Source organism: Vidua chalybeata, chromosome 1, assembly GCF_026979565.1.
Source record: "Vidua chalybeata isolate OUT-0048 chromosome 1, bVidCha1 merged haplotype, whole genome shotgun sequence".
Lineage (NCBI taxonomy): Eukaryota > Metazoa > Chordata > Aves > Passeriformes > Viduidae > Vidua > Vidua chalybeata.
In genome coordinates, this window is record NC_071530.1 from 115,685,590 (window position 1) to 115,710,049 (window position 24,460).

A 24,460-nucleotide genomic window follows, 5' to 3' on the forward strand; every position below is an offset into this window, starting at 1 on the left:
CTGCTTATGTCCAGTCTTTGCAAATGAGTCTGTGGCCCTTCTTAATTCCTGCTATTAGACTGCTCCTCCAGCCAGGAGTGGATGGTTTAGTGGGCTTGTAAAAACATACAGGGACTGAAGAACGGGTACAGGTCTCACCATGAGAGTTATAAAATCTTCACAAAAGCATCTTTATTCATGCCAGAAAAAATCCCAGTGGCAAAACAGACAACAGTCTGGCTCACTGCACAAATGCCCTGCAAAAACCAAGACAATAAATAAATTATTCTCATGCCAAAGTTAAAGTTCTGCTATGGACTGAGGTTGAAAACTCTTCAGTTGAACTAAAAGGAAACAAAGACATTAAATGCCTCTCCATTCTCATCCATGTAAAACTTGTGCTATGACCATTTTAATAAAGCTAAATCAAAGAAGGACAACATTCAATGCATGCTACTTATTGCAGTTTTCTGGGGTCCAGGGAAATGATACCATCAGGATAAAATCTAAAATTATGGACTCCAGAACTAATGAAATGAAAATGATTTCCCTAGATCTGAGTACTGTTTACTTCCTCCAGCTAACATATGTATGAAGAGCTAAGTGAAAAGACACCACGAGACAACATCTCCTGGCATCAGGAATGAGTCTGAGAATTACAGGATAGATTCTGGAAAGCCCTCCAGCTGCTCAGAGTGCTCCCCTGCAGGCCACCACTATACTACTCCTTCATGAAGCAGTTTGAAGGATCTCCACATTTCCCAGGCATTTTTAACCACCATGTGCTCCTTACTGCTGCCATCATAGACCTGTAGCCCCATTTCTTGAACCATGCCAGTAACCAGGAGGATTTTGTTTATGCTGTCCTAACCTAACACACCTCTTGAGGAGGATTCTCTGGATATCACATTCAGTCTAAGGAAAGTAGGGATGGCCCACGAGCAGAAGTGCATAGGCATACATCAGGACACAACTTATGCACGGATACACAAAGACACAGCATAAATTCTTGCTTGCTTTTATAGCCCATTCTCTCCATAGGGGAAAATTTTGGCCCTTTATACTCTGTCTATCTAATACAAACAATTACCACCGTCTCCTCCAAGTGGAATGTGCACCTGCAATTGTTGGGTGATAAAAGACATTTATCTCAATCTGTTCTGGAAAAACTGACAATGAATGAAGATGAGAAATACTCGATTAAGACCTGGGAAGCAGAGACTGACACAAATTTATGAGTTTTTTTATAATATCTGTATTGTTTGGTGGTGTGGTTTTTTTCCCATACTCAGATACAATAAATGTAATCCTTCAACTCAAATTCTGCTTTGAGGAAGAATACAGAAGCAGAATAGCTTCTGCTTTCTCTAACAAAACAAACAGGTTTAAGATTAAGGAAATGCATTAACTTCACAATGAGAAATGTAAAGCAGATAATTTATTTGTACAAGGGATCCATAATACAGGATTTTTAAGTACAAAAGACTTTTTACATACAACATTTTGAATCCCACCACTCTATTTTACTGCACCCTCCAAACACTATGTGCTGGTAATGCAGATAACATCTTTTCCCCCATTTCAGACAGAGAAACAGAGGTACAGACAGAAATTTCTCCAGCAAAAGTAAAAACCAAGATAAGAGCACTTCTATGCATAACAAAGGTTTAACTCTAAGTCCATCAGAAGCATTTCAAGCCTTTCCAAATATTTTTATGGGATTTGAAGCATGACCCAGAAGACATAGGAGAAGCCTTTTCTGTCAGTCATTAAGTCCTCAATCTGATCTCTTCTTCCTTTGCTCACTTTTACCTGTCTGTAGTGTGGACTGTGATCCTGTCAGAGGAACTATGTGAATTGCACAGAACGATGCCTCAGGTTTTAGCTTTTATATTTTTCGGATTTTGTACTGCTTTAGTGTGTAAGTTCTGAGATTCATATTAAGGGATAGTAGGCTCTCTTCACAGAGTAGGTAGACAAAACAATTCTTTTTCTAGCTGGGGACTCTGGGCAACCAATCCAAATCTCAGGCCCAAGGGCATAAACAAAGGTGGAATGAAGAGAGACAAACAAGAAGGATGGGATTTCATAATCTCAAGTTTAATAACCTAAATTGGACAATTAACTTCAATATACTAATGGACCAGTACTTATAAAAGTGTGAGAACACGTGACCTGTCATCTATTTTGTGACCATTTTGGGTTCATCTTGGGTGTAGCCCTGGCTGGGCTCTTGTTCTGGCCAAGGTGTATCCATTGAGGCCTTCTAATAAATACCTACTTTATTCTTTAGCTCCATCTATCCTCTGTTCTAGGTCAGCCTCCACAAGGCATCAAGAAATGCAATGGAAGCGTGAGAACTTCTGTGAAGGATCTTTCAGCAGTTCACCAGAGAAATCATGTCTCTATTCTGCACTTAGTGCAGTAGCCAGTAAAGCTAAAGATGGAGATAAACACCTGTTCTGAATAGACCTTAACATGATTTTTCAGCTAAAGGTAGCTTTCCAATTGCATATGCTTGGAACCCCGAAGGTTCAGGGCTGGGAAATCAGGCATGAAAGACCTAATTCCTTCTTTCATATTAACACTTCATTATTTTTTCCATCTTTAACTGGAACTGACAGATTTTTACTTGATCTTCTACACTAACACCCAAGGAATCATCTCTCCTTTCAGATATGTACACACATTATCGTTGACTGTAATGTCAGTATGAAGGCAAAATTTACATCCATCATTAAACTTGTAAATTCATATTTGACTGTGATACTCTCCTACTCTGCATGTACATGAATAAGTACTGATTAACACATTATATACATACTGATTAATACATTTCCTAGTAGCTGGATGTCCATTGAACTACCCGAAATGATATGTTTAACTGTTAGGGCAACTAAGAAACTTATGCAGAAAAATTGTTACTGTGTGCACACAACATATACAGACTGATCCTAAGCTGAAAAATGAAAGCACAGTCCTATTTTAGAAGGAAATTAAATATCTCCCTAGGTAAACGGATATTATGCCATACACAACTACTTCCTGTGCTTTGGAATAGCTTCTTTTCAAAACCTGACATGGGCTGTTCCTTTGCCTTTCCCCCCACCCCTCTGCTGCTGGCCAGTATGTCAGTTTTTGACACATGCTCTGAACCAAGCTTGACATTTTATTTTATCGTATATCTCCTTCTGAGGGCTAAACAGGCTAGTCTTTTTAGCCAATATTTTAAAGGACTTGGCATAAACCTAAATAGCAATTGTAGAGATGATAGGAGAAAGCTGTCTTTGATTAAAACGGGAGGCATTAAGACCTGAATCAGCATATATGTTTTCGAGAATTGCACTGAATAGAAGGATTCATCGTTTACTAGTGAGGACAGTAAGAATGTATTAGCTGCCTCTCTGGTCACCGCCCAGAATTTGCCAATGTTTTCTGGTTGGTAATGCAGCAAGGCAGCATTTCTTGGCATGTTTGTGCAAAGTGAGAAGAATATGACAAGGTGGTTTTCTTGGCTATGACACTCCCAACAGACTGCAGCATGTGTCAACAGAAAAACCAGAGTGACATGCCTTCCACTTTAAGCGACAGATACATTACATGCCAGAAAACAGCAAAAATATCCCTTTTAATATAGCCACTGAAAAGGTATCTAAAATTTGATCTATGAAACAGTTCTACCAAATAAACCATGTTCACTCATGATGTGCTTGACTGTATTTAGATTACTTATTATATAAAGATCATTATCCTTGATATAAAACTGTCACATATTAAAAAAGACCCTATATGAAGATAAAGGTTCCCCAGAGAGCATCTCAAACTCACACCATATTCCAGTTCTCTGTATCTCATATCTGGGGCTTTTGAGTTAACCAGAAGTCATACTAAAGTACATGTAACCAGACAGCTTGCTCTTGACTTTGTTTCTGAGGAGGCTTATGTACATTATTTATTCAGGGAGCTGTAAGAAATAGAGTGCTCTTATGCAACATGGTTCATATTTGATGGATTCACAAAAATGTACGCAGTGGTTATGTCAGTGCATTTGGTCAAATCACATCCTGATTTTATTATATTCATGCAAAAAATGCATTAGGCATGCTGCTCTGATATAACAAGTTCTTTTGGAAGAGGGCCACAGCCAAAGCACGACAACAGTTTTGTGGTTACAGCTATATTCACACACAAATATATACTTTGAGTCCTATTTTGGTGTTGTTTATGTCTGGGCATTTCATAAAATAAGCCTTCTCCACTCCTTTAACTTTGTTCACTGCTTTACTGCAACAGTGGTTAGTTCCTTGTTCAATAATTCTTGCTGATGTGCAACATCAGACAGGATTGACTCTATGTTCTCCAGCTGGCACAACTGTACATTTTCATAAATTACACTAATAAAATTCCTTATATAATGTAGCTGTGAGCAAGAACTGTAGACCTGGAACTCTACCTTTTTCCACAAAGCATGAATAATGATTACTTCTTAGGTGGGTGTGAGCGCATTCCTGTTTTATTAGATCAGTCTCACAAAAGAAGGACTGCACTGTGAATGCCAAGATTATTTTTACCATACTATCAAAACCTGAAAAAAGCAGTGTCTATCTGAGGCTACTAATTTATCACATTTTACCTTTATCACTCCCGATTTATTCTCTTTTTTTTTCTAAGTCAATATCTGCAATGTGTCCTAACTAAAATGTAGGGAATCTTACTGACAGGAACAAATTTAAAACCTCTACTTGCCCATCTGACTTAAAAGACTTGAATATGTCAGTGCAGCTGGGCTGGAGAAAAGAGGTCATCAATTCTAATTTTGTAATACTTGCCAGTCATTTGAGATGTTCAGTAGGACTGCAATTCCTTTCCCAAACTGCTATGAATTTCATGTGTTCATACAATTTTGAGACTTTCATAAAAAAAAAAAAATCCATAAATTAAATCCTCCAGAGGGTACTGAGGAGTGGAACAGAACATGGTAAGTAATATTGCTACTAAATCACTGGAATCACAAGTGGAAAAGAAACAAACATCTGTTCTTCTATACATATGAATGGAAACAATGGAACATAGTAAATGAGCATGAAAATATCTCCTTGAGAAATAGTATTAATCCACCAACCTCAACTGAATAATCTCCTCATAACACCTTAATACTAATAAGAAAATAAATTATCTGTTTAAATGGAACATTTAGTCTGCATTCAATACAGCCTTGTCATGTTGACACTAGTAAGTTAATAAACAAGTGGGTATTAAATTAGAATACAGGAATAAAATATACACTACTTGAATCATCTGAGGAGAAAATACTTATTTTCAGTCATCTTTTTAAATTGTTATAAACCTATTAGACAGTAAGATCACAGTAAATACACAACTTCAATATGCTCTAATTCTATGCAATTTATGAGATTTAAGCAAATATCAGTGAGAGTTTTAATTTGGATCTCCCAACAGCTAGACAGGATTATTGTGAGTGTAATAGTTTTATGTTCAAGTGGGATTCTGCTGTATTAAACTCTTTGTTAAACAAATCAGTCAAGCTCTCTCTGGAATTTTAATTTGCACCTTTGTAGATGACCGGAGTTTCACTTTTAATGTTTGATTATTAGCATGTACTTTAAAGAGGCAAGATCTTACTGCTTAATATCAGTTTCCTTTCATTTTCACTTGAGTGGAATTATATTTTAGTCCAAAAAGGTTATCACTGTCTGTAGTTATGTATCTCCCAGGACATTTAATTTGCAGTAAAAAATGCTCTGTAAAAAAATGTTGCCATGTTGTCAACATAACTAAAATCTGTTTTTTGTTAGGCTGCCAACATTTGCTATCATGTTAACTGCAACAGTTCCATCCTTTCCCAAGAGCAGTCGATAACAGTACTCTCAGCAGCATCACCAGAATCCATATGGAGACAGAAATACAGGTTGAAAATTTCCATGACAAGGCAGCTCGCTGCAAGACTCTTCAATTTTTTCAATGCTGTCTCACACTGATTCTTTCCTGACAGGTAGGTAAGACATAAATGAGTCATCTCATCCTGATTCTTAGATTTGCTTTCTTACTCTAGCCTCAGTCCAGAATTAAAGATACACTTCTAAGACAAGAAGGCCTTCTCCACAGCCCTGGCTTCCCAGATATTCTTCTCAGCTGCCACCTGGACTCACCACGCAATCTCCACCCACACAACCTCGTTTGAGTTGCCAGAAAAGTCAACAGTGAGTCCAGCTTGCACCAAGGACTCACAGAGAGCTCAGGACACTCTCAACAGGACACAATCTATTGATTCACCATGCAGGAGCAGGGTTATGATCTCTTTGCACTCAGGTGTTCAACACAACTCTTTTCAACAGTAAAATAAGTCTGAAGCCTTTTGAAAGACCTTTATTAGATTGTGTAAGAGCAATTATGGCATTGTCTCGAGTCTCACATGAAAGACTAAACTATTAACTGATAATAACTAACCATTTGGGCATACTTACGGAGTACAAAACCAAAAGGTTAAGCTCTTCATCTAAATAATGCTGTGTAGAAGCCCAAGATTTGGTATCATATATCCAGTCAGATGTTCTGGGTATTTTTGAATGGGCAGGTCTCACTGTCTTTTGATCTCCCTTGTCTCATGTCCTGACCATGCAGACCTGATTCTCAGAAAATAATAACAGTAAAAGATTAAATGCAACTGATACTTTCCCCTTGCCTCAACTCTGGTTTCACTGTTCCGGCATTTTCCAAAAAACCCTTTTCTGCCAAAAATGCTCATCCAACTCTGCTGTTGAATCCCCAGAGAGTCTCAGGGGAAAGGGAAGCATCTCTTCACTGTTGGATGGAAGCCTGTGATGAGCACATTTTTAGCACAGAAATAAGTAGTGAATGCTAGATATGAATGTGCAACCACTTCTGACCCTCTCTGAGACATGACTACCATACTGTCTGGGAAGAGGGAAGAAAACTTACTTCACTCATGATGAACCCATGAGATCAATTCCAAACCTCTCCTTTTTGTCACTGCATATTGGCTAACTGTCTCAAACTTTCCCTTAAAGGTAAAATTGAAGTTTTAAGTCCTAGCTAATATCTTTCTTAATTAGAAATGAGTAATGACATACCTTATATAAGATTTTATTCCCAACTTCAAAAGGAGCTACCTAGGTTTCCTTGGTGTCTTTACTTTGAAGAAAATGTCTTTTATTACTTATTTTAGTACAACACATTAAAATCAAATATCTCCTGTAGCAAAACGATTCAAGTCTCTGGAACTCAAATAATTTTCTAATAAAAAATGCATGAGACAAATAAATGCACTTTATGTTCCACAAGAAAAGGCAGTTTCAACAGGCTAATGCTCAGAGAAAATTCATTTTATCAACCAGCCATTTCATTCTTTGGTGCTGTTACAAGCTCCCTGTGGTTGCTAAGCAACCATAATTCATCGTACCTTTTAATGGATACTCTGCTACTGCTGAGAACATTAAGGTGAAGAGAATAAATGCCTTGGGTGAATCTTGAAATCTTTCATTATGCATGTCATTCTATTTCTGTAATGCTATAATGCTGAAATGTTTCTGTGGCAGGAAACTGAGTTGTGGTAATTGCATATTCCACTCATATATGTTTTGTAAGCAGAGCAGCACGTACTTGTCTAAAATGAGCTATTTCTAACATGATTGAAATTGGACTTTTCTACTTCTAAAGGTAGTAAATAAATCTGGGGGGGGGGGAAAAGAATGAGTCTGGAGGAAAATGTCTTAAATTTTTCAGCAAGAGTGACAAAATCTTATGGCAAAAATTGAAAGTAATCAAACAGGCTTGATTGTAACAGAAAGAGATATGTGAATATTTAGTACACAACTGAAAATGCAAAAAAAACCAATGAAGAAATCATATATCCTGTGCAACTTCCATATTTTTAAGACATATGACATTCAAAGACAGACAAGTGTGGTAGACCAGGCATCTCTCTCTGCATTATTAAAGCAAACCTCAGGTTTCTGCCAACTGCAAATGTCCAATATTATGTACATTTGCCACCTTGTTGTTTCGGGCCTTTCCTCCTTTTGAGAAATACTTCATTATACCTGCCAAAGGGGCCCTTGTACCATTTCACAATTAGACCTGTATTTTTCAAATACATAGTGAAGACATTATAAGGTAAGATAGAATGCTCAGATAGTGCCAATGATGTATAGCACCACAAAACCCTAAGATGGATCTGTTTCTTTGAGTTCAACCTGCATTTCTTATACTGATTATCTTCTCCTTCACACCTATATACACCATGTGACATGCTCTTAAAAAAGCCACTATATACAGGTCAGATGTGGATTATTTTTTCCTTGTTTTGAACATTAGATTCAGATATACTTTATGTTATCCTTATGTTAGAAAAAAATACAATCAGACTTGGGGAGAATCTGGTTACTTTTTTTTTTGTATGCACTTTTTAATGTCACAACCCTATTTACATGTGTGGGTTTGTCATTGTAAAAGCTCAGCGACAAGCAGTAATTTAAGTTCTCTTCCTTGATCATTTATAACCTAGCAGAGGATGGTGACCTCAAACTCATGTTGTAGCTGCACAGGCAGTAATCCTGTGTTGTCCAGAGAGGACAGGGAGTCAGGGAACTCTTATAGCCCTGTTTGTATTGATGTTGGAAAAAGAAAAGTCAACCCTTTTGCTTAACCTATCAGAAGTGGTTGAAGTGCAATTTAAAATTTCTTTGTTAATCTCATCTCTTTTTATGTGACCACTGAATTTCTGAGTGTTTTGGCAATACAATTCTTTAGCCACATGGCGTGAAGGTGGATGACCTCTGTCTCTGACAAACCTTTTGAAAGCTGTTCATCAGGAAAATGATTTGGAGGAAAAAGCATATATGCACACAAATGAAGAGAGGAGAATTGTTGGGCATGCAGTAAGAAGTCAGAGGCTCTGCATCAGCCTACTCTGCAGTGATTGTACTTGTTGAAAAGCACAAGAGGAAACCAACACACAGTCGTAACAGGAAAAGTAAGATAGAGTAAAGAGGTTCCAAGTCAAAGACAATGCAAAGTTAAAACAAATGCATAGTATGTTAGAACAAATTATTTCTTTCTTTTTCTCCTTCACTCAAGTATTCATAAGACTTCACTTTTCACCAAAAGAAAGCATACTTTGTGGGAAATGGATTTATAGAAAATACTTGTCTTTTCTTACTCTTTTTTCTTACTCTTTTTTCTTCTTATTTTATCTTTGTCAACTACTAGTGAAAAGAGCCAACACGATACGTTTTATACCACTGCCTGATTATTTTTCAATAAAGAAAATGTTGACTTTCCTCAAACCACTGATGTTTCCTCCAAAAATGTCCCCCAGAGTAAAAGGAGCAGTAGCTTTGCTGACTCATTTTCAAAGACTTTCACTCTTTGCTAATTCAAATCACTCCTTCCCTTCATTCCAAATATTTTCTGTGTAGAGTTTCATTAGTGGGTTTACATGCACCTGAAGAATGTCCCAAAAAATGCATCTCCTAATGATTCTTCTTGCTCTTTCTAATTCTTAGCCAGTGGTGATATCAAAGAGAAGTTACAGCCTGAAAATTCTTAAGAGGCTGAACCATTTGTGACTTCATATTTTTCTATGTAGTTTATCAAAACTATGGGAACAAATACTGGCTTTCCACACATTTAGAGTTGAGCAAAATTACAGTTCCTAAAGTTAAGAATATTCATGCTTAGGTAATTCCGCATTTTCTCTGGTGCAAACCTGCTTAGGCCAGTATCATGCAGTTTTAACAGTGGTAAAAAGTAATATATATAATAAAATAATACTAAATTAATGTTTTAGGCTTCACAGTGAGGTAAAAAAAGAGAATACTTAATATCATGTATCAAAGTAGGAAGAGAACAGCAAACTGAGACCTAACTACTGGAAGGTCACAACCAATAATGTTTCTGCAAATGGAAATTGGTTGCAGAAGCATCAAATGATAATTACTGTTTGCTGGAGAATTTTAATAGAGTTCTACGTCACACTATAAAATGTTTAATTGTAACCCCATTTTAATAACACTATCTGATTAAATGAAAAGACGCCTTGCTGATTGCAATTACAATCTGTCAAACTGCATATTTATTTACAGTTTGGTTTCCTAAAACCATAAGATAAAAAAAGGAAACTCTATTCAGCTTGTCAGCAAACTATAATTATTGCGTATCCTTCTGTCAGTTTCTGCATAAAACTTTTGGTTCTAAAATGGATCTAATTATAACTACATCAACATTTTTATAAATGCTTGCTTTCCATTCTTTCCCTGTCCTTCTCTCCATCCCTAGCAGTGAATTCTTTGTTGCAAAATCAGAAGGAAAAAAATCTTCTAAGCAAATAACGCTTGTTTCTCTGTTTTGTCCTTTCTATCCTAAATTGCTGTTAGAACACAGAAAACTCTATTCAATGTAAATATTATTTATGGCAGTGCACCATCCTAGCACTGTGCTCAAGCAAAGCCATGGGATTAGGACTCTATTGGGTTTTTTCTGCTTTGGCATTAACGTCTGGATATCAGCTGAAAAATTCTTTCCAAGAATATCATGTAGCTCATCTTCTGCAAAGTCTATTTATTGTAATTTATAACCTTTCACAAGAAACAATTTGCCAGACAAACAAGAAACAAGTCCAAACATCTGAACACTAGTGTATGTATCAACCAGTTACAGAAATTACATCTCAAAGAAAGGTCTATTAAATCATCCAACCCATCTCTCAGCCAGTGCAGGATTTTCCCATATGTACATGTTCCAGTGCTTTAACACTACCTGGCAGATTATTAAAAGGGTTTTTTTCCCAACCTTCAACCATTGCCTATTTTTATCCCATTACTTGCAGTGACATTCCTTAGGTATCATAAACATCCATTCCTTCAGCCTAACTTTCTAAGTAATGGATGATGATAAATAAATAAAATATTTTAAATGTGCACATAAACAATTTCATAAAATAACACTATAGCTGAACCTTCAAGAAGAGTTATTTTGCTCAGCGTAGTTTATGGGCTAATACAGTCTGGATCATGATTATACGCTAATAAGATTTGGGGAAAGCTGATTATTTTCCTACTGTTTCTTAAATGGTCGAGTCAGCTATGAACCAAAACAGTCTGAGTTAATACACATCTTCTTGGTTATTTACTTCCTAGTTGTTCCATCAACATCTATTACCTATCATACAATCTTAGATCAATATACACTATATATATATATATATATATATATATATATATAAAAGCACACCTTAAAAATAAATAACAGAATATTTAAAATATTAAATGATCTTCATTAACCTCCAATGCCTGCTGGATGTTATGTATGGTGATTTTTTAAGGGTAAGAACCTCTATCCAGAGCTTGCATAAGGAGTCTAGATGAATTCCAATTTTAAAAATAAGTTAGATCTGTCAGAAATGACAAACTTATGGAGTATCCTGCTTTCAGTGAGATGACCTTTTAAAATCCTATCTTTGACTACATTAAATGTGGGACATTATAGTTCCCTCTGGACCAATTTCTGTGATTTGGTAAGTAACACAACATTATGGCTGCACTGAGCCAGGATCTAAGAGGTCAGGTTATTCATGTGACTTTTTTCTCTTGCACAGCTTTCCTATATTGTCTTTAATTATATAATAATCAAAACAATAAAAATTGTTTCCAAACAGGACATTAGATCATATTTTTTCTCTTCAGTCTTGTTAGAGCTTGCACTGATTTTCCAAATGTTACAAAGAAAAACATTTCAGAATTATGATGGCATTATGAGTGTGGATCATTATTGACAAACAATTTTGTTGACACACCTTTAATTTTATATAATCTAAAATCTAAATTCTCACAATTTATGATCAAATGAAAGCATCTGTTATAGAGCTAATTCTGTTTCTTTTGAAACTCTGGGATAGCTGGAGTAGGACAGGATCAACATTAAGCCAGAATATTTCTGAAAATTCCACTGAGGTTTTGAGTCAAGTCACAGAGCTCCTAAAATGCACTTCAGAGGCAGAGGCCACAAATGATGAAATCAGTGCCACAATGCTAGCCACAATTGAAATTACATAGGCCAGGCCCTGGGCAGAGAACTTCCCTGTTGTGAGTTTTTCTCTCCCTGCATTCACAAAGCTGATGACAAGTGAGAAGAAACACATGTGCTATGGAACCAGCCTGTAAGGTCTTGGACTGGAAATCTGGGGCAGTAGAACATCACACTCTGTGGTTAAACAGATACTTCACTTCTCCCCAGAGCTGACTGCATTTCAAGGACAAGCAAAGCAATGCCTGCATCTTTTTAATGTCTCTTAAATAAGGTTGTTGTATCACTTCCAGGTTGTTTGAGAGCTTAAAAGTCTCAGCTACCATATTATACAGTCACTGTAAAAACTTTATATTGTGTTGCACATGGCAGTTGAGTCCTGCTTGTATTACATGTGAGGACATCTGCTAGTTCTAATACTGAAAGCTGACTCTCACCACACTGCTAACCACTTTTGTGTTACTGAGCATCAAACATGAAGTTAGCTCCTGATAACACTTTCATTATTACAGGTCCCCCTACGCAGTCATTTTCATCCTCCTCCTGTAAGACATTTCTTTTTCAACTTGAGATTTATTTGTCTTTGTTTATTGTGAATTAAATTTTGCTAGCTTTTTAATAAAGCAAATGTTTTTCTCTCCTTCTCTGCTAAAATAAATGTTTTTCTCTGAGGACAGTACCTGACAGATAGGAGGGACTGATATTGTGAACATCTACTTGCACTGTTACGAGTAAACTACCTTCTCAGCTAATTAGTGACTGCAGAGCACTTCAAGGCACAAAGAAGGTGCTTCAGAAGAACAGAGTGACAAAGGCATTATTTTTCAAATGCTGTCAGTTGTTTTGTGTACAAAAAATAACTTTTAAAAGTTTTGCCAGTGGTTATTTTACACTGTATACTTTCTGTCAGGTAACTTAAGCTGCACTTAATAACCAGATAAGGACTAAGCCTGTTGCACTAAACAGTTTTTATGCTACTACATAAGAAAGGGGAGTGTCATAAAATTCATTAAACTGAGATCCCCCACGTGAGTATTAAGGCATGTCTTGGAAACTAAAGCTTAGTTACTGAGTTAATCTCTGAAATTCTTTATGTGTGAATGAAGGTAATCTTAAAATGTATTAGAAGGAAGTCGCATCTCCAAATAAAAAAACATTGCATTTTCATCCAGGGCCTGATCCTGTAAATACTCCATGAGCAGGCCTTTTTTGGTTAAGGGACTGTAATATCTAGTTTTAAAAGTTTTTTTTTCAGTTTACATGATTCTTGTAAGGATGAAGTGAAGGTACCTATACCCCAATATTGTTACTGTCAGGAAACAGAATTTTGAAGGTGTGAAATGAAGTTGTTTGATCTTGTTATCCATTAGGTATCCCATGTCTCACTTCAGCAACTAGGCTAGTTCATTAACTCAATTAGCAAAAGTACCCATTATCAAAGCTACTGTCAGACACTGTAGCCTCACTTATAACTCATGGACTTGGTAAAAAATATTGCATAATGCAGCCATGTGCAGTACATTAATTAAATCCATTGCATCTACTTCAATAATTTGGTTCTAGTTTCAGTCTCTGTTTAGCAACAGCATGGATCCACAATGTGGGGAGAAGGGGGATGTTGCAGATGCTACATCCTGTCTGTAACACTCCAGCAGAGGGCTTCAGTGATTAACAGCGTGGTACATACTTATAGATACATACACAGACATATAAGTATTCATATATATGTATATATGTGTATCCATGTATATGTGTGTATGTACTCTGAGAACTGCAGTTCATTTCAGCTCTGGGTCAGGGCAGGCACACAGAGTGCCCATCGCCACCTATAACATCTCCTTCAACTCTTTTATGTCCCTGCATGTTGGTTGAAAGAGGAATTTTGGATACATCCTGATAATATGTAAGATAAAGTGAAATTCCTCTGTTCACTTTAGATGAAAAGCATTCATTCTGGGGATTTTGTAGCTGAAAAAGATATGCACAAGCATGCCTTAGAGGTGTTCCTCACTCCATAATGCTTCTTGTTGCCACTCTATACCTTAAGTCCTTTTTTCTGACTGCATCTATCCATGATATGCACAAAAAATGAATTAAGGAAATTCATTTTTGTATCTTTAGTGTACAAATATAGAGGCAACAGCATGTACAGTGTGCCAAAAGTGCAGTTCAAAGGTGTGTGAGTGAGGCTACAGAGATCCTGGGTCACACGCATGTGGCTGAAGTACAGCATCACAGGAGCAGTGGAGGTTAAAGATTTTACACGCTGCCCACAGGCAATCCCAACGTGGCATTTAGATAGAACAGGCTTTGTACAAATGAAGAGGAGGTGGAACGGGGAACAGAGGGGCAAACATCAATCTAAAATTAATCTTTATGTTATTAAAAAGATTAGGGAAGAGTAGACATCCTTACACTTTTAGCATTTCTTAATTGCCTTGTGAAAGAAAAAGGCATAAAAAACCAAATGAGTTATTTTTTACTTCTGATTATTTCTTCAAATCTCAAAACACAAACATGTAGAATATTTTTCTTCCATTCCTCATGCAAAAAGTCACTGGTAAACTCAAACAACGATACTTAAAACTGTGTAAAAACCACTAAAACAGACAAAAACCCTGTGAGATTATTAATTGAACCATTTAAATTCCTTCAACTTGGAAAACCACTAATGTGCTTTCAAATGAAAGCACTAATATGCTCAAAATAAAGAAAAAATTCTGCTAAACATCTATGACTCTACATATGCAAGATTTAAGGAGGAGAATTCACACTCTAGCAGGTGACAGCTGAATTTCCAGCGTACACATGGCACGTAGAGTTAAGACAGAACATTCTGTAGTGAAGCTGCTTTTGTCCACACACCTTTCTAGTACTGAAAAAAATGGGATGTAATGGTGAATGAAGGGATGTGCAGTCTTCTCAGCTGCTTTTGAGTTTCAAAGAATGCAAATTCATGCATTTAAATGATGAAACAGGTGGAAATAGAGGCTACTCCACTTGATGCACAAAGCCCTACCTTTCATCTGCACTGTGGGCTTCTCCTTCCTGTTTGTCTTCATAGAAGTATGTTCACAGTTTTTAAGAAAGACATTTCACTTCTATTCCATATACAGGACTTAAGATCACTAAGTTTTTTTTGCCAAAGTGTGAGTCTTCAGAAACATTTCATTATCATGCTGTTCTCGACAACTACATGCAATGTTAAAAACAGCAGATTAAAGTCAACAATCTCTGCTGCTGAAGCCCCTGAATTTCTGACATTTTCTGAGAGTTATGTTTCCTCTATTTGCATAGTCTATTATGTGTTTTGTTTGACACTTGCAGCTATGATGCTGCTTATGCATTAATCACTCCTGTGAGTACTTCACATGTGAGGTGTTGTATAATCTACCACCCACAACTGAAGTCTTTCTCTCTGCACCACATTCATCTTGTCTTAGCCTGTGTCTATCTGGTTAAAGTCCAAGAAAAAAATTATTACAACTAAAGTTATTTATTTTTCTTACTTTTTATATGTAGCAAATAAATTCCTACCAGACAATGGGAAACCACTATGAAAAGGGTCACCAAAGTATTCTCTATAGAAGGCTATTTTTCAAAACTAAGATACATGCCACCTTGTCATTTCTTCTTTAATTTATACTGAAGTTGTTTTCTGACTGAGTTTGTGAAATATGTGAGCCACATGGATTCTCAAAAACCACACTCAAATAAGCAGGATGCTGTATTTCCCAACTGACAGTAAATCAACAGCTTCATTTTCAATTTTAAAAATGAGACCTGGAATTATTCTAAAAGGAGTCCTGGTCATTGGTGTACAAATATTTTCCTACAGTTATGTGCAAATATTTACTTGATCTATCTTTAAGGCAAGCTCTTAGTACTTAGAGACTGAGAGTATAACTTTACCAGATACTACTTAAGGACCAGAAAAAAATGCTCCACAAATAGCTTCACAGGAATTCTTGTCCTAGTTGACCTGAAGAAGGTGGGGCCCATCAGTGGCCTGCATCCACAGAGGGCTCTCTTTTACTCTGCTGATGTTCTCTTGGCAGAGAAAAGCTGTAGAAATGCTGTCAGCTGAGGTGGTACCAGCAATGTTACCCCTTCCATGAACGCATGGACCGACGTTTCCTGCTGAGAAGGCCCCAGGGACAAGGTGACCCATGGGAAGGCTCTAGTCCTGCTGCTGTAGTGTGGGGTCTCTAAGTCCAGTCCTTGATAGAGCATATCTTTTTTGAGAGATGTCCCATTTGAATTTAATCCTGAGGCACAGAGAAACAACGACCTGCCACAGTACGCTACAGATAAATGGCTTATCTCTATCACTGTTAAAAATGCACACTTTGTTTCCACTCTGATTTTGTACAGGTGTAATTTCTGATATCATAAGTTTTTTGTAGCACAGTAAAGAGCCTTCTAGTAGCAGGCTTTTTAGGCAGTAGCAATATTCAGGTATTTATGAAATGTTGAGCAAATAACATCTTAATCAGCTCTTCTACATATCCTTTCTGTTATCTTTCTGATGAAAAAAGAGTGGAGCAGACATCAGAAGAAAAGAAAGATAAAAATTATGTCTTAGAACTCTTGATGGAATAAGTAATCATAATTCTAGTAGAGACAATAAGGTTATGCTGATGGACATGAGCTGGTCAGGGTGTTTGACAAAACATACATTACCTATTGTAATCATTTTCCATGCAAGGCTTATTTCAGTGAAGAAAAGAAACCTGATTGGGAAAAATGGTGTTGTTTTTTTGTCATTTTTCTTTTTAAGGGAAAAGAAGAATACAAAATTGCTTAATAAGAAAAAAAAAAAACAACTTTAACACAAGATGTTCCATGACCTTAGCTTTATGATTTGGTGGTTCTGATAGCAATAATTCACTGCAATAAAATTTGGGGTAGCAGCAGGTCTGTGTAGCATAACAGTAAATTTTGATGTAAACTGAAGACCAGACACTAGTAATGAGGCACAAAAGCGAAGTATTCACCAGAGACAAAACATATCTGCTACCACTGGCATGCAATACAAGCTAGAAAAAAGTATCCAAACATGATTCAAATCTCAACACTTAGGTTAAGAGACACAAATATTTTTTTTTTTTTTTTTTTGTTATGAAAGTCATTCATCTTGTTTATCAGAAATAATGAATATCTATTTGACTCAGTAGTTTCCACTAACACTTAAAGGTGCAAGGAAAAAGAATCAGCTGTATAGGTCAGCCTCAAGATGAATCATGAATACTGAATTTAGATTAACATGTATGAAACCAGTAAAACAAAATCTCTTAAATTCATCTCAGATACAACAGTCTTCTTTATTGTATTCATTAGCAACTGTACTGTGAATAAGAAATACTAACCTCATTCTACCTGAGATTAAAAATGGCAAGAAAAAAAAAAAGTAGCTGTCTGCTTTCTTCCCTGTTATACAATGCCACATTTTGTTTAAGATATTAATCTCTCACAGGTTGCATATCTAAAAATATAATTCATGAAAAAGTATAATGTAATTGTTCAGGCTTTGATGAATTGGGGCATAATGTTAAAAAATTATTAATTGCCTTTATTCTTCTGTCTAAGTGTGCAAAAAAAAAAAGCAGCTTTTTATTGCTTTTTTTAATATAAGGACATGGGCCTTTGTGACATGCATTTTATTTTAAACTAATGCTTCTATTATTCCACATTTGAATAATTATAGCTGACATCATCTACTCTTCCGTGGCCTAGAAGATCTTTAGCTCTAGCACACTGTTACATATTTTATGCATTACATGAAATAAAACACCTCAAGATTTCAAAAATATTTATTTTAAAAACAGCATTGAAATTGTCTGTAATCACATTTTCTGCTCTGCTTTGAAAGCAGCATTATTCAATATGCCAGTGGTCTTTTCCATAAGAGCAACATATTAGAAATTCATGCTGCTCTAATATGTCTGAATTTCTTGATGTACTGCACTCCCTATAGACCTAAAGAAACATTTTTGCTTCAGTTTCATATGTCCTGCACATTACCTACTGATGTGGTGGTTGTCAAAACAGTTGTACAGTAGCCTTTGAATTCAAAGTGTTCCTTGACTGTATACTAAAAATGACAATAAACCTAAGCATATACATTATGCTGGCTTTTGTTGCCAGCACAAGTGGAGCATTTGGGAAATCAAACCCTGATTTTAATGTCTTAACCATCTTTTCCACTTTAAACTTAAAACCCAGAAATTTGAAGCATTTCAAGAAATTGAAATCTTCTATCTCTTTCTTGCAAATTTTCTATGGTATATCATCATGAGCCACATTTTTCAAAAAGATCAGCACAAGATTACAAATTAAAGCATTCCAGAAATAGGTTGGGGTTTTTTTCCAACTATGTAAAAACAGCGCTGTGATTTTTAACCCTGGTTTCTTGTAGAAAAACCAACTGTCTATAGGATACATTAAAGAAGCTAGAATGTCTATTGATACACAGAACAACTGATAGATATATAGAAAGAGCACATCCAAAAGCATTTTTACAGATAAATACATATTCTCATACAACATGCATTTTTTGCAAATGTTAGAAGGGTAACTCTTGTGGTCCTTGAAAATATCCTTTGGGATATTTCAGGAAAACTCACACCAGCAGAAAAAGGCTGGCAAGTCAAGCCCCACCTGGGATCTAACCAAACCCCCAGAGACTTCAACTGGTAGGAAACCAGGAAGGGATCCCTATTCCACTATATAGAAGCAAACGTGTTTACAGGAGCATAAATACATTTTCATTAAACAAACACTTCTATCTATATCAAATTGCATCCAATTAAGAAGCAGAAATAGAAATCATATGCATTTTGGAGGAGGATTTTAGAGGGCTCCCATGATGGGGCTGGACTGTGGGTTAAGACCACCGTGACTCACATTCTGCACAAATTTTGTAGATTTCTGAAGCTCTAATACCCAGATATAATGAACGCCTAAAGAAATCTGTATGTGACAGCATTATAGAAATTAACGTGCTTGTGTATATTCTGTATGTCAACTAAGAATACAGAAATTTACAAACATAGAGGTAAATATGTGAACTGACAGCAGAATAATGAGAGGGAAAAATTTTAGTGGTTTAGTTGTTGGATTTCTTTTTTTTTAAATAGTCGGCATGCAGTATGAAAGTCCAATCAATCAAAAAAACTTCAAAGAAGGTTAATTCCAAATTTAAGACACTGTCAATGGCAATGAGAAATTTTCATCTCCCAGCACTGGAAATTTTTTTTAGAAAGAATTCCCACAGTGTAAGAATCTGTAAGAAGCCAATCCCTAGTATGAATTCACTGAGCTGGTAGTGGGCTCTTGTGTGTATTTAAGCACTTCTGCAGAGGAGAATTCTTAGAGAGACTGGGGTAAATCCTGCCATCGTTACTGAAAGGGATTTTATCTGCAGCTTGGAGAGAGTACTGCACAGTATGAAACAGGGACTTCTGATGGGGGGAGATTTGAAGGGGTTTTAGGAAGGGTACATCCTCAATTTTCAATCTGTCCAAAATCACAGAAATCCTCATCTGAAAACACCTGGTAGTTCAGATGGAAGAAAACCACTATACTTAGTGTATGAACTATTTTCCAACTGTTTCTGAGCTCACTGATATTCCTTTCTCACATTTGCCTAGCATTAAGTAATATTTTGTCTATAAAAACAAACTGAAAAACACTCACTAGTTCTAACACAGATAAAATAGAAGGTATTACTGCTAAAATACCAACATGGGTTAAAAGCTAGCTAAAAAGAAGGATGTTTAAAGTAAAGAAAAAAATCACCAAATTCAAAAGCACATTGCAATGCAGCTGAATTTGTCCCAATGCAAGTAAAATTTGCTGAAGATATGAAATTAATTAGGGTTAAAGAACAGCCAACAGATTTGTTTCTAAGAATATTTTTTCTAAAAATATTCATTAGTGCCCTGAAAAATGTAGTGAGACACATGTTTTCCAAGTACACTAAACGGTACTTGATATACTAGAAATTATATGGAACCAAGGGTTTAGATAGATTGGAGAAACTTATAAATTATGTTCTATATGAGGCAATATAGGAGTGATTTAGACAAGAACATGTTAAATGGATCAGAGTTTAATGAAATAGTAAAAAGGAAACTTGGAGATGAGTAATACCACAAGAAAAGAGTCATATTGAAAAGAAAGAGTTAGATGTTCTGGATTATAAAGATTCAAAACTAAGTAAAGAATGTTAACTCTACAAAATCCCCTGTTTTTCTTCATCAGTGCAAAGCCAAAAGAACAATGGGGTCATTCTATTAACTGAAGAAGCCACTGAATTAACTGAAGAGTTAAATAAATTATTTCCCTCAAATTAATTTCTCTCAAGTTATCAAATTCAAATCAGAGGAGCTATACTGCCAAACAGTGTTTGAACTGTATGAAATCGAGGTGTTAGCATCGTACCAGTCGTACTTACATGAGCTGTAGCTTCATCCCCTGCACAGACAAGCCAGCTTGAGTTCCAACTATTGCTAGGTAAGAGGTGCTCTTGTGCAAAAAGGGCATGCAAGTTAGGGATAACAGCTGACTTAGCACATGACACTTCAAGGATCATGCTTTATTTATTGAACAAATTCTCAGAAATTATTGTCAAAACACAGCACATATTTTCTTGACATCTGATTTTCATCTCTTCTGATCTTCACTAACAGCAAAATTGCCTAGTTATATTATTCAACTTTTTGTATTTTCCCTCAATGTGATTATTCACTGTGATAATCTACACACTCTCAAGGCCCTTTGTTCAGAGCTTGTTGCAAAAGGTTAATGTGAAACATCACACTTAAAAGAATGCATAGTTCTGAGACATAACCATGGCTCAAAAGAGGTCAATTCAATGAAATACTGCCTGTCTTGACTAGAGTGTCAAGCGTTTCTCTTACTTTTTCAAGTCCTTTCATAGCTCTGATTCTCAGAACCCCACACAAGATTTCACTCAAGCTCTTTAATGCATGCCATCAGCTTTGTAGACAAGCAAGGAAAATATAGGCTCTTTCCACAGCGCATATTTCTATTTCTCTATATAAATCTGCCTCTCCTCCACTCCTCCCATTATTGAACATAACCCTGAGGTCAGATTCTGACCTCAAACACAAAGTGTGCAACATCCTCGTAAATCAATAACAATTGTGCAACATATAAGAAGCCAATACTTATGCCATCTGCTTTTTGGACATCGTCGGAGGGAATGAACAGCTCCTCAAAATCAAGGTAGCTTTATTTTAATTAAGTTGCAATGAAGCTATGTGACAAAGCAGATTTTTGTCGTAAACTAAGTCTTTTCCAGTCACCATTGCCCCTGGCTCTGGGACTGTTAGTCCAAGGGGCTGATGGAAGCTGAACCTAGATTCCTCAATACCCAAACCTCCATGTATTGTGTCAGCTCTCAGGTTCCCAGGACTGATTTATGTTTTTTAGATAATGTGGTGGGGAGCTAGCAAGCTGGGAAGCCTAAACAGCCTCAGTCCAGAAGTGCAGAACTTTTGGTGAGAAGTCCAGACTCTTTATCTCTAGGAACAATAGAGTCTTATCTTTGACTGTTGGGATCTGCAGCTCCTGGGCAGCCCATTTCACCCACCTAGAGCTTTAAGTGCCATGGGATACACACAATGTCAGGCTTCATCCTCTTTCATGGGATTTTTAACTCTTTGGACTAGAATTGTACATCAATGTGAAATAATCTTGTCTGGAGCTGCTATGCAAGAAGTATAATAATTAACTGTAGAGCCCACTTGAAAATGTAACATGTAAAGTAGCTCTGCAGTTGTTGCAAGCAATTTAACATTCAAATAAGTGATTTATAATATCAGGCTTCACAAGATTATGACCATAATGACTATCTGACAGACTTTATAAGCAAGTTGTCCAGTCATTTCAATTGGATTCTGGCTGGCTAAGGACTGGAAACTGTAAAAAGGCTGTAAGATTTGGCCTAGAATCAGAAATAACATTTGCTGTTTTCCAAACGTGCGGTAAACAAGAAAGGAGATATTAAATTTTTGTACATCTCTCAGCACATGCAAATGAGAATGGAAAGAGCCTCATCAGACAAATACAGAACAACGGCCATCTGGATCCAAACCCTGCTCCAGCAGAAGTCAGAGCCTTGAGCCTCTTTCTGACATTATTTACATCCCTGTAAAGGACAACCTTCTACCCAAGGTGGTGGAAGGTAACACTCTGGCTTTGAGGAACTCAGCTGAAAATTTGCCCTCACCTCCACCAGGGGGGAGGATTTGACACAGGCAATACAATGTAATACCCAGAGTCAGACCAGGGCACTCCAAAATTTGAGTGGGGCAGCTGTTGGCCCCCTTGAAGGATTTCAAACAGGTCTGTATTTCCATGATTTTGCACTTAAAACAGAAGGGAAAGACTAAAAGTGCTTACCACAGAGAGGGAATTGGAAAGCAGCGTCCCGTCTTGGCCAAGCATGTTGGAAACTGTAATTTCAGGTAGATCCATGTTTTGAGGGTGGAATGGAAGGAGGCCATTGTGGTTCATGGGATGACACAGAGAGTGGTACCCAGATTCTATCTCATTCAAGTGCACCAGGGAGTGGTCAGGCAGGGATGGAGGAGTTATAGGAGGTATGTTAAAATCTTCACTTTCAAGACTTGGGCCAGGAAAAGACTGGAAAAAAAAAAAAAAAAAACAACAAACGGAAAGTGCTATGAAAATCAGATGAGCACTGGTCAGTAATAACAATAAAAATCATACAAAACAAACAAGAAGAGCCAAACTCACATACTTCTAAGCACAACCTACAATTTAATAGAGAGTATATTCAAGACCCATATATTATACAAGTGAAGTCTCACCATTATGTATTGAGGAAAAAAATGCCTCTAAGGCATAAGAATCTATGATACTTTTCCCTTAGAAATATTTTTTTTTAAGAGAAAGTGAACTCAAACAGATTTCAAGGGTCCTATTAAAATTTTCCAAGAGTGTTCATCTAGCTGAATACCTTTTTCATGGGAATTGTGGAAAGGGAATGCAATTTATAAAATTAATATTGGCACAAAATGGTTCATTTTACTCCCTGCTACTCAGACCAAGAATTACATAGTGAAGAAAGATACCACTTTTATGCTTAGGGGAGTGCCATGCATTTACTCAGCTAGAAAGAAAAAGAAACAGTATGTACTCAGCATGAGTATACTTTGTGTTTATAAAAGTGCATTTGAATTTTTTTTTTAAATCAATTTTTTTTTCTTAATTTATAAACTGAATTATACATACATTTTGTCAGTTATCTGAATTAGTAACTCCACCAAACAACTGTTAGTCTTTTGTTGTCTGCTGCCATTAAGTCATCCAACTCAATCTGATCCAAGAAAAAGCCACAGGCAAAGTCAGAATAATGCACCAAGGTGGATAATTGCTATTATTTTTTGTACAGCAGGTAGGCTCATTTGTGGGATAGGGTGGGTATGTGCATATTTCTAAAAAGGAAAAGGTGAGCCTAATTAAGGGTTAAAGAGATCAGTTGCAATGGCTCAGCCTGAAAGCCTGCTCTGCTTTTCTGAGAACAGCCAACTCCTTCACAAAGTGATCAGTCTTTGCACATCCCATGCCCACAGTCAGGAGATTTATAGCACAGAGACTACTCCCACCCTTCCTGCCCCTCTTCAGCACAGCAGTCCTGCTCTGAGTGATGCTTTTGTTAATTCTGGAAATGCAAGGATTTAAATACATTCTGCTTCTGAAAAGTATCACCAGAAAGGATGAATATGAGGGCGCAATTTCAAGGAGCAGCTATTGGAAGAAAATGTTTTCCCCAATATGAGTTTCCAAATGGAGGATAATACGGTGTATGAATTCATGCAGAAGGACAAGGGGAGAATCAATGGCCAGTTATAAACAACGGGATTTTTCATTAATCATCATAGTAATAATGTCCTCCTGATGCCTGAGGTTACTCTCTGTACGAGCATGTATACATAAACTTAAATCAGTAAAAACCAAAAAGTATTAAATGTTTTCAGTGAGCTGGTGAACACAGAAAAACCTCCTCTAATGCACATTGCCATGGTTTTGGCTGCTTTGTTTTTTCCCCAAAAATTTGTAATCTCTTTACCAAATATCTTAGTATAAAATAGAACAGGAAGTCTAGACTGGGAAGGCCAAAGTAAAATCCCCAAATATGAAAACAGAACAGGGTTTGACAGTGATATCATCACTGTTATGTGTGAGGACTTTGATTCTACCCATGCATTCCAGCTGTGTTTCTCACTTCCAGCACAGGAGTTTGCTCTCCCTTTGCCCCTGCTTACTTCTTAATGGCAAACTGGTGCAAGTCTACTGACCTCTGTAAGTTGCATTTGCCCCTACTTTTACAAGCCATGATGCAGCCATTTCTCCAAGAGGAAAT

The 24,460-nt window shown here is 36.6% G+C and overlaps 1 protein-coding gene across 1 annotated transcript in view; it reads right to left on the bottom strand.

Annotated features, from left to right (window-relative positions):
* Positions 1–24,460, bottom strand: part of TOX (thymocyte selection associated high mobility group box) — a 218,325-nt gene that overhangs the window by 66,006 nt on the left and 127,859 nt on the right. Inside the window, exon 3 of the mRNA XM_053933107.1 lies at positions 22,474–22,716. Within this exon, the coding sequence (XP_053789082.1) occupies positions 22,474–22,716 (243 nt within the window). The remainder of the gene's footprint in view (positions 1–22,473; positions 22,717–24,460) is intronic.